General features: G+C 62.1%; 1 protein-coding gene across 3 annotated transcripts in view; it reads right to left on the bottom strand.

The window, feature by feature from the left end:
- Positions 1–12,280, bottom strand: part of KSR2 (kinase suppressor of ras 2) — an 87,923-nt gene extending 75,643 nt beyond the window's left edge. For all 3 annotated transcript variants that reach the window (XM_074844339.1, XM_074844340.1, XM_074844341.1), the window contains exons 1-3: positions 12,104–12,280; positions 5,042–5,182; positions 4,084–4,234 (exon numbers count right to left, since the gene is read on the bottom strand). In XM_074844339.1, coding sequence (XP_074700440.1) covers positions 4,084–4,234; positions 5,042–5,182; positions 12,104–12,280 — 469 coding nt within the window. The remainder of the gene's footprint in view (positions 1–4,083; positions 4,235–5,041; positions 5,183–12,103) is intronic.
- Between the last annotated feature and the right edge of the window lie 1,002 nt (positions 12,281–13,282).

A 13,282-nucleotide genomic window follows, 5' to 3' on the forward strand; every position in this document is an offset into this window, starting at 1 on the left:
GGCAGAATTGGCCTGGGAAATTAGATGTATCTAATTAACAACTCAATAAATAAAGATTGATGGAAAAGGTTAATACTGTACCTCATTCCTGCTTTATTAATACTAATCTTGGCTTCTAGAAATCGACCACTACTACACTTGCAAAGAAATTACATGATGTTTTAAAGAGGCAGCAACTGGTTCATTAATTATATTTTTGGACTAGGACCATCTCTTGTTTTATAAGGAGATAACACGCAGATAAAAAACCACATCGGTCACAGCATGGTACATTTGGGGTTCCTTCTGGAGGGGCTGCAATAACCCAATGGACTTGAGATCACGGCACTGCATCCCAAGAGAGCATTGCTGCCATCCCAGGATGCCTTCCAACCCCCCACCATGCAGCACCCAACCATTAAGCACCCAGCCATCTCCTCGGGGGCATGCAAACCTCCCAGGCACCCAGTCAGGGGGGTCCAGCCAGGCGTAACATGGCTCCTGGGGGCTGCAAGGATCAAGGCAACACATCTAGCAGGTAATTTTGAGAATGCTTGATGGAGGGTTGGTGGTGCATCAGATGGAGCCCCAGGGGACAAGAGGACACCAAGGGGACGTACACTTGCCAAGCTCTATGTGAGCCAGGTCAGCTCTCGAAGCCGGCGAAGACCTTCCTTGCTCAAGCTTGCAGATGAGGCAAGGCTGGTGGCCAGTCACCAAGACGTGGAGCCAGCCAGCAGGCCAGCATCTGCTGAAATGCAGCTGAGGGATGGATGGATGGATGGATGGATGGATGGATGGATGGATGGATGGATGGATGGATGGATGGAGGGATGGAGGGATGGAGGGAGGGAGGGATGGAGGGATGGAGGGATGGAGGGATGGAGGGATGGAGGGATGGAGGGATTGGTGGATGGGTGGATGGATGCATGGGTGGGTGGGTGGAAGCAGCACAGCATTGCCTTAGTGGACCCCAGATGGGAGAGCTACAGCCCATAGCTGCTCAGTCGCAGCTGCCCCCAACAGCACAGGAGAACATTGCCAAAGGTACCAGAAGTGTTGTTCTGCCAGTTCCCCATCCCCACAGCCCACCAAAATGCGCTGCCTGGACCCTGGTGCATCTCAGACCCAATCTTGAGCAGCTGGATGGGATGATCTGCTCCTACCACCCAGCCTCAGCCTGGGGCAGCTAGTGAGCATCTCACCCTGATCCAGCCAGAGGTACCACCACTCTCATCTCCACCCCTGCAGAAGAGGGGCAGGGGCTGTGCTCCCCCCCTCCCAGGGGGTGAAATTGGGGGCACTACTGAGATGGGGCAATTTGACCAGACAAAGGCTCTGTCAGGCAAGGAAACACCAGCACAGAGGCAGGAGACACGCAGCTGTGTTGAGTGGGGTACAAGGAGACCATCTGCCAAGCTGGGTGGAGCTTTCTGCACCCAAACCCTCTAGAAATTCAGGGAGATTTGGTCTCCTTTGCTGCCCAGGGAGCTCCTGCATCCCTCAGGACTGTGGCAGGGGCTCTGCGGTGCCCCGAGCTGCCTGTCCCCTACCTGTCCCCAAGGTTTGTGCCGTCCATTGGACGATGTGCCCAGGAGTTTCTCCGGCAGCGTGCATGCGTGGTGCCGGCACAGCAGGGACCCACGCCAGCCAGCAATGTCAGGGACCATTGCACTGCGGAACCCAATTCTCCAGCCCTGGCAGAGCAGGAACGGCCACTGCAGCATGTCTGCAATGCCGGAGGGATGAAACAGCAGCCCCTGCCGCACAGCCCAGCCCACAGCCCCCCCCAGGAGCAGCGCGATGATGGATGGGGTTAAATGGAGCGCTGGGGAAGGCAAACACGCAGTGCCCAGATAGCAGCAAACTCCCTCCTGCAGGGGCCCAATGGGCCACCAAGCCACGTCCCACTGGGAGGGCTGGCAGCCCCATCACCTGCCCCATTAAAAAGCAAATCGAGCAGCGAGCATCCTGCAGCCCCCTGGTACCCCCCGGTCTCTGCCAGCCAGAAACCACCAGAGGGGCAGAAGATGTTTTAGCATCCTCACCACAGCTGCTGAGCCAAAGGCTCATGTGGATTTTGCAAAGCACAGGTCCCACTGGGAAGCGGTGGAATTCCCTTGGCCAAGTGAGCAGAGGGGCAGGAGGGGGGGATGCAGGGGCTGAGCCAGCACGGCCAGTAAAGCAGTATTTGTTTGCAATGGTCTTTAAAAGTCAAAGGTATTTAAACAAAGAGCAGGCTGAGAGCCTTCCCCAGGCTCTGAGAGAGGCATCGATGCCCTTCCTCAAATAACGGAGAGACTTAGTGAAAATGCCAAAGGGAAGGAGGGCAGGAGCACAGGCAGGAGCCGGATTTAGGGAGTTAGAGAGCACAGGGGACTCGTGGTCTGCAGGAAATGTCAGGCTGGGTTCAGCCATCCCCACCTCGCTGCTCCGGCGCAGGAGTGGCAGTGGGTCCTTGCGCCAGCCTGGCAGCAGCATGCGGTGGCAGGGCCCTTGGCTGCCACCCCTCAGCACGGGCTGGCCCTGCCACGCTGTGCCACGCCACGCGGGAAGCTCAGAGAAACCGCAGTAACCACGGCGGGGGGACACGGCTGAGACCCCTCCTGTCCCCTGGGACCCACTGCCGGGGACATGTCATGCCAAGAGACAGTAATGCAGGGACACTGCCTGTCCCTGAAAGCCGCTTCTTGGTGAAGCCACGTCACAGTACCCTCCTCACCAACAGCCCTGTCCCGTCCTGTCCCCAGGGGCAGCTCCGAACCTGCACAGCCCAGCTGAAAACCCAGCAGCTGCACCCCAGCAGGGCTCATCCTCCATCCCGCCAGCCCCTGGGATACAGCTATGCTGGAGGAGACCCTCGAGAGGGGACGGGAGCTGGGCAGAGGGGTTTGGGGACCCCAAACCCCGGGGGTCAGGCAGGACTGGGGTCCTCCTACAGAAGGGTCACAGCCAGACGTGTTGCCAGACCAGGGCTCCCAGCAGAGACCACAGCTAAACCAGCCCACTACCATCACCCCAGGCTAGGACCAGGAAGGGAGCCCTTGGGAAGGGGACAGCGGGGGGATATTTAGACTTTGAAATGGGGTTTCACCGTTCCCCCAGCTGCTCCGAAAGGGAACATCCCCCCCACAGGCAGCCCCAGTGCTGGCAGTGCTCCCGCAATCCGGCATCAAAGCACAAGTTCAGCAGTGGGGAAGAGCCATGCCGGCAGGATACAGTTCCCATCACACATTGGGAGGTGAAGCTGGGCCTCTCCTTGGGGGGCACATGTGTAGAGAAGAGCCCCCCAACTCACCCCCAGGCCAGACCCTGTCAACAGCAGCCCTGGGAAGGGAGCCCTCGGCCCCAGGACAGCATCATCCAGCAAGGCTCGGCTGGCCGGGGACAAGGTGCCAGGAGGGCCGGATCCTGCACAGCCACCCGCTGCATCGCTCGCCCCTTCCCCAGGCACCCCCAGGCCCCGCTGCAGCCTCCGGCCCCGCTCCGCTCGCAGGCTGCAAGCTCAGATGAAGCCGGAGCAGCTTCTGCTTCGTTCAGCCGCCTCTGCAGCACGGAGCAATGCTGCCACCGCCCGGGGACCCGCCAGCTCAGCACCCGCACCCCACCACCCGCACCCAGACACCCACCCCGGGGGAAGGGGAAGCGGGGCTTGTGTGTGCCCTGGGAAGGGGCATCAGGCACGGGGGCTTCGCTCTGCAGCCAGCTGGGAAGCGATGCTGAGTGCTAGGAGCTTGCTGAGTCTCAGGGGCTTTTCCTGAGTCTGCTGACTGTGCTCCTGCAAGCAAAAGGGGTCAGGGGGACCTTGTAAGAAACTCTGCACACTCCTCGGGTGAAGCCTCCCTGCAGAGAACCAACAACTCATCACGTCCTTAGAGAGGTGAGCCCCCCGCACGCTCCCGAGCCACAGGGATGCACCAGAGCAAAGATGTCCCCTGCGGGCAGTGGGTACCTGGCCATCCCCAGGGGTGCTGGAGCTCTGCAACCCACTGAGAACACCCTGCAAACACCTCTGATGCATTAAAGCCACGCTCCTGGTGTCACCACAACGGGACGGTGTCGCTCACCTCGACCGGCTCAAGGGGACAAGGGTGCCCGACTCACCGGACTTGTGGACGCTGCGGAGGCAGGAGAGGGAGGCATTCAGGCGGGCACACTCCTCACTGTTGGCCCCGAACTTCTCCACGGTCGCACAGACCTGGTCATCGGTCATGTCCAGCAGCTCCTCCAGGCTCAGCTGACCGGGGGTGATTTCCTGACAGGGAGGAACGGGGCTGGAGTGAGTCAAGAGGAATAAACCACCCCGGAGCATCCTCTAACCAGCACCTTGGCACACACAGATAAGACATTTCCTTTTGCTGCCCTGTTTGGGTCACAGACCCAAAAAAACACTCATTTTCCATCTCAATCCACATGAAAACCCAGAAGACACAGTTTGAGCCTCAGCTTTATCTCAAGTTTTTGCACAGTCTCAGGTATATCCAGACCCAGCTCAACACCAGCACATCTGGGGGCACCAGGTAAACCTGCCCCTGCTCTGAGCATGTGCAGGGACTGGCAGCTTCAGCACAGACTTTTCTCTTCCCCAGGGGGGCTGTTAGGGGACCACCTCCATGTGCCACCCGCTCGCCGCACCCATCGCCTGCAGGAGCCCAGGACACGGCAGAGTGCCGTGACCTGCCATGGCACCACCACGCTGTGATGGGGACACGGGGGACCCCCGCCGTGGGGAGCAGCACCCATGAAGTCCCCCTGGCACCCATGTCCTTCACTGGGAACAGTGATGGGGTGTCTCACTGGTGGGTGGAGGGAGAGCTGTGGGGTGGCCCAGGCCACCAACAACCTGGTGCCTCTGCTCTGGTCTCCCAACCCGCTCCCCACTGCGAGCACTGTCCCCTCCAGCCTGTCCCAGGGCCAAAACACATGGCTTCGAGCCAGTCTCCATCTCACAAAAAACTGCTCCCTTGCCTAGTTTTGCTCAAGGATCCCACAGCCCCCTGGGAAAAGCACTAGCGGAGAGGTTCAGCACCCAAACCTGCAGCAGTTAATGCCCAGCCCTTACCTCCATCACCTCCTTGCGGATGTCAACGATGCGGAACCAGTGCAGGAGCTGGGGGAAGCCCTCCAGCTTGGCATTACGCTCCTGCAAGGCCACCTTCCTCTTGCACGACAGCTGCCGGCTGAAATACTTGACCAACTTGCTCTGGAAGAGAAGGAGAAAGTCCCGTGGGACCCCCTGCCATGACTCTTCAACCCACCCCACGGCAGAAGGGGGACACGGCGGGGGAGTGACTGCAGGCAGCTCGGGCTCTGCCCTCCCTCTGCCCCATCCCCAGGGCACACACAGCTCCTCCTGCCCTCAAAACACCCTGTTACCTGCTGCCAAACTTTTGCAGCCAAGGGCCCCTTTGGCATCCAGCTGCCTGTCCAAGGGAGGCATTTCCCTCCCAAAACCAACATTTCTTGGCTCGTTTATCCCCAACCCAGTGTGCTTCAGGGGATGGACAGCCCTCATCACCCTGGGGATCCCATGGTGGGTGGATGAGGAGAGAGGACAGGGGACACAGAAGCATTGCTCCTCGCACACAGTAACACAGATTCCACCCCCTCCCAGCACCCAAAGGGCATGCTCCCCTCTCTTACACCCAGGCTCGGTGCGAAGGGACCCCTCGATCATCCCCCACTGGGAGCAGCCACAGCATCGCACAGTGCCAAGGCTGGGACGTGGGTGTTCGCTCCTTATTCCCGCACCACCAGCCCACACGTGCCCCAGCGCTCCTCCCTCCCACCACTCCTCATCACCTCAACCGGAGCCACCGACCCCTCTTTGCTCAGCCGTGGCCCCATCCGTCCGCCAACCGTCCCCCCAACCCCTCCCACCACGAGGCCAAAGACGCCGCGTTAGCAACCGCAGCCTGACAGCTCCCAAAATAAAGGCGCTGAGCGACTGGCCTCCTTTCTCAGAAATATAGAGCAGAGCCCAGCTTGCTGGAAACCTGCAGGGATTTCCTGCTCCCGCTTTTCCAGCTGGGTGATTCCCCAGCGCCGGCAGCACTAGATGGTGCTGTGCCCCTGCCCGCCACCAGCTCCCGCGCACCCCAAAAATAGATGAGCAAAATATGCAATGGTTTGGAATAGAGAAACAAGGGGAGAAACCCCATCGCAGCATCGTGGCGTTTGGGAGAGTTTCCCCATCCCTCCTGGTCCCTTCCCTCGGTGGTACTCAGCAGTGATGGCCACAGGGCTTGGTGTGACAAGATGCATGTGAGCAAAGGGGTGAAAATCAGCCCCCCTGCACCCACCCATCGTGGTTGGGAGAGGTGGGTGCACCCAGAAAGCTGCAAAACAGACAAAACCAGCCCCCTCCTTGCTGCCTGCAGGGGGGAGCAGGCAGCACAGGCACGGGAGAGGCTGGTGGTTCCCATCTCCTTGCAAACAGTGAGTCCCCACAGCGATGTCCCACCAGCACCACGCGAGTGGGTGACAGCTCTGCCAGGAGCCAGACACCCCAACCAGGCAGCTTCTCCAGAGCCGTGACCTGGCTAACGGCCACAGAGATTAATTACTGAAAATTAATACCCCAAAGAGCTGGGGACAGCAAAGCGAAAGGCCAGGGATGCTGCAGGAGCCCCGCGGGGCTGGCTAGGCTCAGCAGCACCCTGACCAGCTACCACGTCTGTTTTTTAAGAAAAACCACTCTCCTAACACAAACCATCAAAGGGTTTTGGGGCCAGCCCCGATCGCACATCCTAAACACACCCCAGACCCTTGGAGGGGAAATAGCAGACACCTTGAATGCACACAGAGAAAGCTCCTGGCCCCCCCAAAAAAACCCTTCCCGACACACAACTGCAGCAAAACACCAGCAAAAACCCTACTAAAAACCTCCCCTCCATTCCCACCAGCCTGCTCTTCATCTGTTCCTCTGCCCACCCCAGGCTGGCAGCCATGGCGGGACCAACGGCTGGAATGGGGACAGAGCCCTGGGCAGCCCCCACCACCACCATGCAGAGACGTACTGGGAGCTGGGATCGAGGCAAGGAGGGGAGAAGTGGAGAGAGATACTTTAATTTCCAGCCTCCAGGTGGGGAAAATTCACCCCACCCAGCCCTTGAGAGACCAGAGGGTCCATCAAGGACCCAGATGGGACCCTTGTGCTCCAGCGTGGGCTGATGCTCTGGCCCACGGGGGAAAACAAGCCCAGCAAACCTCTGCGAAATCCAAAAGCACTTCTTGTTTTGCTGAGAGTTTCACCAACGGGGCTGGAAAGGGAAGCAATCGAGACAGCCCTGTGCTGCGGGGAAAGCCCCATCACACAGCTGAGGAGATGCTCTCACTCCCCCTGAGCCACTGCTCAGCCCTCCCTGCGCAGGATGGAGATTTTGCAAACATGCCAAAAGCTGCTCTGCTGCAAAGGGCAAATCCTGCTTTGTGTTCCTGCTGTGGCACAGCCCCTCTCGGCTCTCCTATGCCTCAGTTTACCCCTCTGGAAAAGGGCAGGGGGACACCCTTGGGTGCTGTGGGTGTGCAAGCAGAGGGGTCAGAGTCCCAAGAGCACGGAGGGTGCTCGCTGTTTGGGGGACACACCGGGGATGCTGCCAGGGGGACCGGGGCTGCGGGGGGGCCCATGCACCTGCCTCTGGAGCTGGGGCTCAGTTTTCACATCCTTTCAAGCGCCTCTGCCCCCTCCAGCACTGCAAGGGGGTAAGGGAGGGTGCGATGCTCTGACAAAAGGGGGGTAAAGCACAAGCAGCCCCTTCCCCTTGGCCACAGCAGGGGGCCAGCGACTCCCCAAACTCCTCCCGAGGCAGAGACCTTTCACTGAAAAACAAAACCCCAGCAGGTCCCTGCTGCCCGCAGCGATGGGTGCAGGCAGAGCAGGGATGTCCCCACTCCGCATCACTCCCCTGGGACCTTGGGTGACCCCAGCAAGACGAGGGGCCGGGATTACCCAGGGCTGGAGCCTCCTCTGCCCCCCTGCAAACCCTGCCCACTTCTCTCCCCTCCGCACCCCGACGGGGATTTCCAGCCTCCTCCCGCCACCCCGAGCAGGATTTCCCCTTGGCAGGCGCTCACCCCGAAACCCATCACGGCAGCAAGTGGCGGCTCCCCCCGAGCAGGCACCAGGACGGGGAGCGAAGCAGCCGGTCTCCAGGGAGCGGGAGGGCGGCTGCACCCCCCCGGCACGGCACCCTGCGCCCTCCCTGACGTCAGCCAGGCTGGAGACAGCACTGAGCCCTGCCTGGAGACCAGGGAGAGGCGGCGGAAAATCCACCTGCGGGAGCACGAGGTGAAAGTTAATTAACCTCGCACAGGCAGGCCATGCACCGCCAACGCCCGGTGAGCCGTCGAGAGGGACCCTGCATCGGCCGGGATGCCCGTCCCACTCAGCACGGTGGGATCGGCGCGTGCCTCTGTCGGATGCCTTCGTGCCGTGAAGTGAAGAGGTTGCTCTACACCCCCAAATATCCCCGGCGCAGCAGCAGGCCAAAGCAGCTGCTTTCCCACAGCGTGTAGCCACAACCAGAGCGACTCTTCCCTGACTCCTACCAAGGGGCTCGTTATTCCAGAGACACCTGGAGCACTCTCAGGCTGGGGAATACCTCGCCACGGTTATATTTTCCCTCCCAGGGCTCTTTCAAGGCCCTGCTAGGCTCGTGTGCCATCTCTGGCTCTGCACATCATTTATTTCAAGCGCTGCTAAATGGTCCCCGGGGCTCTCTCTCGAGTCAGAGTACAGGGGCCGAAATGGTTCAAGCCAGTGTCCTGGAGATGCCTGGCTCTCCAGGAGCATACAGCCCAGGGATAAGTGCTGTGCTCTCCCACGGTATTAGACTCCAGAGAATCCACATGCTCAGGTAGTGAATATCCCAGTGTTGGGGCAGCATCTCCTTTGGTCACAGCCAGTGCAAGTTTGGAAACAGCCACAGCTCTTCCCTGGGTGCCTCTTCCCACCCTCACCCACGTGTGTGTGCAGCAGCCAAAAGGATCCCAGGAGGGATCCCCGTTCCCAGCAGGAGCACAGCAGCCCGGGGAGAGGGAACTGCCAATCCCAGGGTAATCCTTGGAGCCACTTGCTGGTTTTTGGGAGCCATGAGCCACGCTTGGAAACCAGGTGGAGTAACCCCAGCACAGAGAGCAAGGTGCCGCAGGGCAGCCAGAAGAATCACCCAGTGCTGAGCAACTTTTCCTTTTTGCTTTTACTCTGTGCCGCCCCCAGACCTCCTGCAAACAGGCAGGTAGCAGCGCTCCTCTTCCGTATTTACATCCCGAAACCCAAATTTAGAGATTCAAAGCCCAACTGCCATGCTCAGACAGGGAATAAAGCCCCACGACCCATGCAGGACTGGACAGGGCTAATGGGAGCAGCTGCTTGGCTCCCACCCTCCTGCTCCAACGATGCTCAGCCCCAGATCTGCTGCCCCATAGGAAGCAAACTGGCCCCAACTCCCACCACGGGCAATGTCAGTTGGTGTCTTGGTCCCAGACACTGCCTTGGTTTCTGCTGGAGCCTGTCCCAAAGTGCAAGCAAGACCTAAAAGCCTCCCAGCCCTGAGGACTGCACCGAAGCTGGGCTGCAGCCGGTGGTACCCATCCCAAAGGAAGGACGCTGCATCGCGGGATGCTGTTACCAGCTCCCTGCGCAACCACAGCACATGAAGGATGGCGACTTGCGTGTACCTTAAGGTGGTTTAAAAAAAAAATAAAAAGGATAAACTTCTATTAATCCAGCAAAATCAGGGTTTAGCATATGAGGATTAACCAAAAAAACATGGATTCACCCATTTTATGGCTCATGCTGATGCAAAGTCTCCCCAGGGTGCTTGGGGCAAGACAACCTCCCAGCCCACTTGTCCCCAGTCACTGTCCCCTTCGCCTCCCCGGTGCCTGGCCCAGCTCTGCGGCCACCAGATGGGAAGGGAAGAAGCGCCGAGCGGAGCCTCCGCGTCTGCGTCACGTCCTTGGGACGCGGCGGTGGCGGCAGGGACTCAGGGCCAAGCTCGGCTCCTGCTTACGCTGGCAGCAACCCAGGATAACGCTGCCAGGAGCCGGTCCAGACCCACACCGATGTGCCGGCATTGGGAATCTGGCCCTGGATTCACTCCCCTCCTGGGAATCGCCCCGTTTCTGTGCGAAAAGCAATGGGTGAGTGTCGGCAGGGATGCCCATGGCTGACACACGTTGCAGGCACCCAGGTTTGGGGGTGTTTTAGGGAAGGCGATGCTGGGGCTCCCCACAGCGGGTGCAGCATGATCCATAGCAGCTGGAGAGATGCTTCCCTCTGAGCACAAGGGATTTGCGGGGTGGCATCCCCCCAGACACCTCCAAACCCTCCAGTCGGCCTGGGCTGAGCTGCCCCAGCAACACCAGGATATGCTTCACCCATGCGCCGTCACAGGATGCTGGGAAGGAGCATCCCACCAGGATGGCTTCACCGCACTCTTCAGCTCCGCTCGGTCCTGTCCACGGCAGGGAGGTGGCAATTCGTCAGCTGTGCCAACCCTAACGAGGCCGTCACTCCTCGTGGGATAAACTTCTGTAGTCCTGCACCTCCGGGGGGCCTAGGAGCCTGTCTGCCCCACGCAAAGTCTCCCACGCACCCCAAAACCACTTCATGGCCACTTCCCTGTCCCTCTTCCGAGGTTACTCCAGGACCACGCGTGGACCAACAGCTCCAGGCTGAGCCTGCAGCCCCTCGCACGGAGAGGTGGGATGGGACAGGGCTCGGAGCAAGGAGAGGCGACAGCAGGATCCGTGTGGGAACGCGGCGCAAGTCGGTGCCTGGGATGCACCCCAACCCCGGGGTCCCCCCCACGAGTGGCACAGCAGCGGCAGAGCGATGCCCCGCTCACTCCCATGGCGCTTGGGAGCTTGGGGGGTGAAAGCAGCAGCGTGGGGTGCTTCAGCCACGGTCCAGAGCTGAAAACCGCCCTGCAGAGGAGCTGCAGGACCCTGGCAGGGTCCTGTGCGGCTGAGCCCAGGAACCGCTGTGCCACCACATTTGGGTTCTTGGTGAGAGCAGCCAGGTTAGAAAGCACCAGCCAAAAGGCCCTGAGCAGGGCCAAGCTCCAAAATCCCCCCACCCACAGTCCCGGCTCCACGTCAGCCACTTCCACGGCCCTACCAGCGTCTCCCCGGGGTCATGGCACTGTCACACTCACGCCTCTCCCCACTCTGCCACCTCACCCCCAGGCACCCCAGCCGGTCCCAGCCTGCCAACCTCCTGTTGAACCCCAAACCCATCCCCAGCCAGGTCCCAGCACACTCCAAAGGGAACCTCTTCATATGGGGCTACCAGAGACAGGGCCCTGTGCAGCAGCTTTACTTATATATATTTTTCCCATCTATGAAACGTAAATAAATCCGGCCGGTGCTCCCCTTGGCATGGCCCAGCTGCCTTCACCCCCCGCAGCATCGAGGCCGTGGCTCAGCGAAGCTTCCCCTTCCCGCCGGGGCTCTCCCCGCTGCCGGGCAAGGCTGGAGGGTTTGGGCAGACGCTTCATCGCCGCGGCGGAGGAACCGAGGATGGAGAGGATGCTGGCCTGCCTCCCGGTGAGCGGCTGGAGCCCGGCCGAGGGGATGCAGCCTGCTCGGGGGGCAGGAGTACGGGGGGAAAGGATGCAGCGGGGCCGGAGGGATGCTGCCTGGTGGGAGGGATGAAGGTGGGCCGGAGGGGATGCAGCTCGGTGGGGAGGCAGGAGCCCAGGGAGGGGATGCGGCCGGGCCGGGGGGGGTGCAGCCCGGTGGGAGGGATGCAGCCAGGCCGGTGGGATGCAGCCGGATGGGGAGGAAGGAGCCCAGGAAGGGGATGCGGCCGGGCCGGGGGGATGCAGCCTGTGGAGGGCTGCGGCCGCGCCGGGAGGATGCTGTGGGGCCGGGACCGGGCCGGGGGGAGAGCGGGGGGGCCGGGGCCGGGCCCGGGCCCCTCGGGCAGGACGGGCAGGAGGGTTTGGCGGGGCCGGACCCACCTCGGGGCCACCTGCAGAGCGCGCAGCCTCACTCGGGCGCACCGCAGCGCCGCGGGGGAACCCGGCGCGGCCCGGGGGGGGGGGGGGGGGGCGGCGAGGAGGGGGGGGGGGATTGGATATGGGAAGGGGGGGTGGGGGGGTCGGCGGGCCCCTACCTCCAGGGTGCGGATCTCCTTCTGCGTGAGGTCGTTGGAGGCGGCGCACTTGGTGCGGAGCCCCTCCAGGTTGGAGATGCTGATGTCGATCATGTTCTGGACCAGCTCGCACTGCTGCAGCGCCTTCTGCAGACTCAGCTGCTGCTCCTCGCTCCTCGTCATGTTGTCCTCATCCATCGCTCGCCGCGCCCCCCCCCCCCCACTCCCCTCCCCTCCACCCTCCGCCGCCGCGGCCCCCCCCCCCCCTGCCCGCCCCCCCCCCCCCCCGCGCCGCTCAGCCCCGCTCCGCCGCGGCCCGCAGCATCGCGGCCCCGCGGTGCCCACCGAGCCGTCAGCGCGGCGCCGCCGCCGCCTCCCCCCCCCCCCCGGGCGCGGCGGGGCGGGGGCGGGGGCGGCGCGCTCCGGCACCGCGGGGCCGCGCTCGCTGCGCGCCGCTCCGCGCGGTAATCCCCCCCCCCCCCCCCCAACACACACACATCCCCCCCCCCCGCCATCCCCATCCCTCCGCCACCGCGGACCGGCAGGGTGCGGCGGTGGGGGGTGATGCGGGGAGGGGTGCTGCAAGGGGGGACCCTGCTGCGGGGGGGGGCTGGGGCAATGGGTGTCCCTGGGGCAACGCGGGGGGGTAATGGGGGAGGGCTGGGGCAATGGAAAGGGTCTGCGGCGAGGGGGGTCCCTGAGGCAACGGGGGAGGGGGTTGGTGTAATGGGGGGGGGCTGGGGCAATGTGGGCACCTGGAGCAATAGGGGGGGCTGGTATAATGGGGGACCCTTCTGCAATGGGGGTCCTGCTGCAATGGGGGGAGGCTGGTGCAATGGGGGTCCCAGGTGAATGGGGGGACCTGGGGCAATGGGGGGGGGTTCTGGGGAAATGGGAGGGGGGTGTAATGGGGGGACCTGGGGCAATGGGGGGGTCTGGTGCAATGGGAGACCCTTCTGCAATGGGGGTCCTGCTGCAATGGGGGGTTCTGGGGCAATGGGGGTCCATGGGGTAATGGGACAGGGGTGTAATGGGGGGGGCTGGTGCAATGTGGGGGGCCTGGGGCAATAGGGGGAGCCTGGTGCAACGGGAGACCCTTCTGCAGTGGGGGTCCTGCTGTAATGGGGGGACCCTGGTGTAATGGGGGTCCCAGGTGAAAGGGGGGACCCGGTGCAATTGGGGGGGGGGCTGGGGCAATGG

The sequence above is a fragment of the Strix aluco genome, chromosome 18 (assembly GCF_031877795.1).
Source record: "Strix aluco isolate bStrAlu1 chromosome 18, bStrAlu1.hap1, whole genome shotgun sequence".
Classification (NCBI taxonomy): Eukaryota; Metazoa; Chordata; class Aves; order Strigiformes; family Strigidae; genus Strix; species Strix aluco.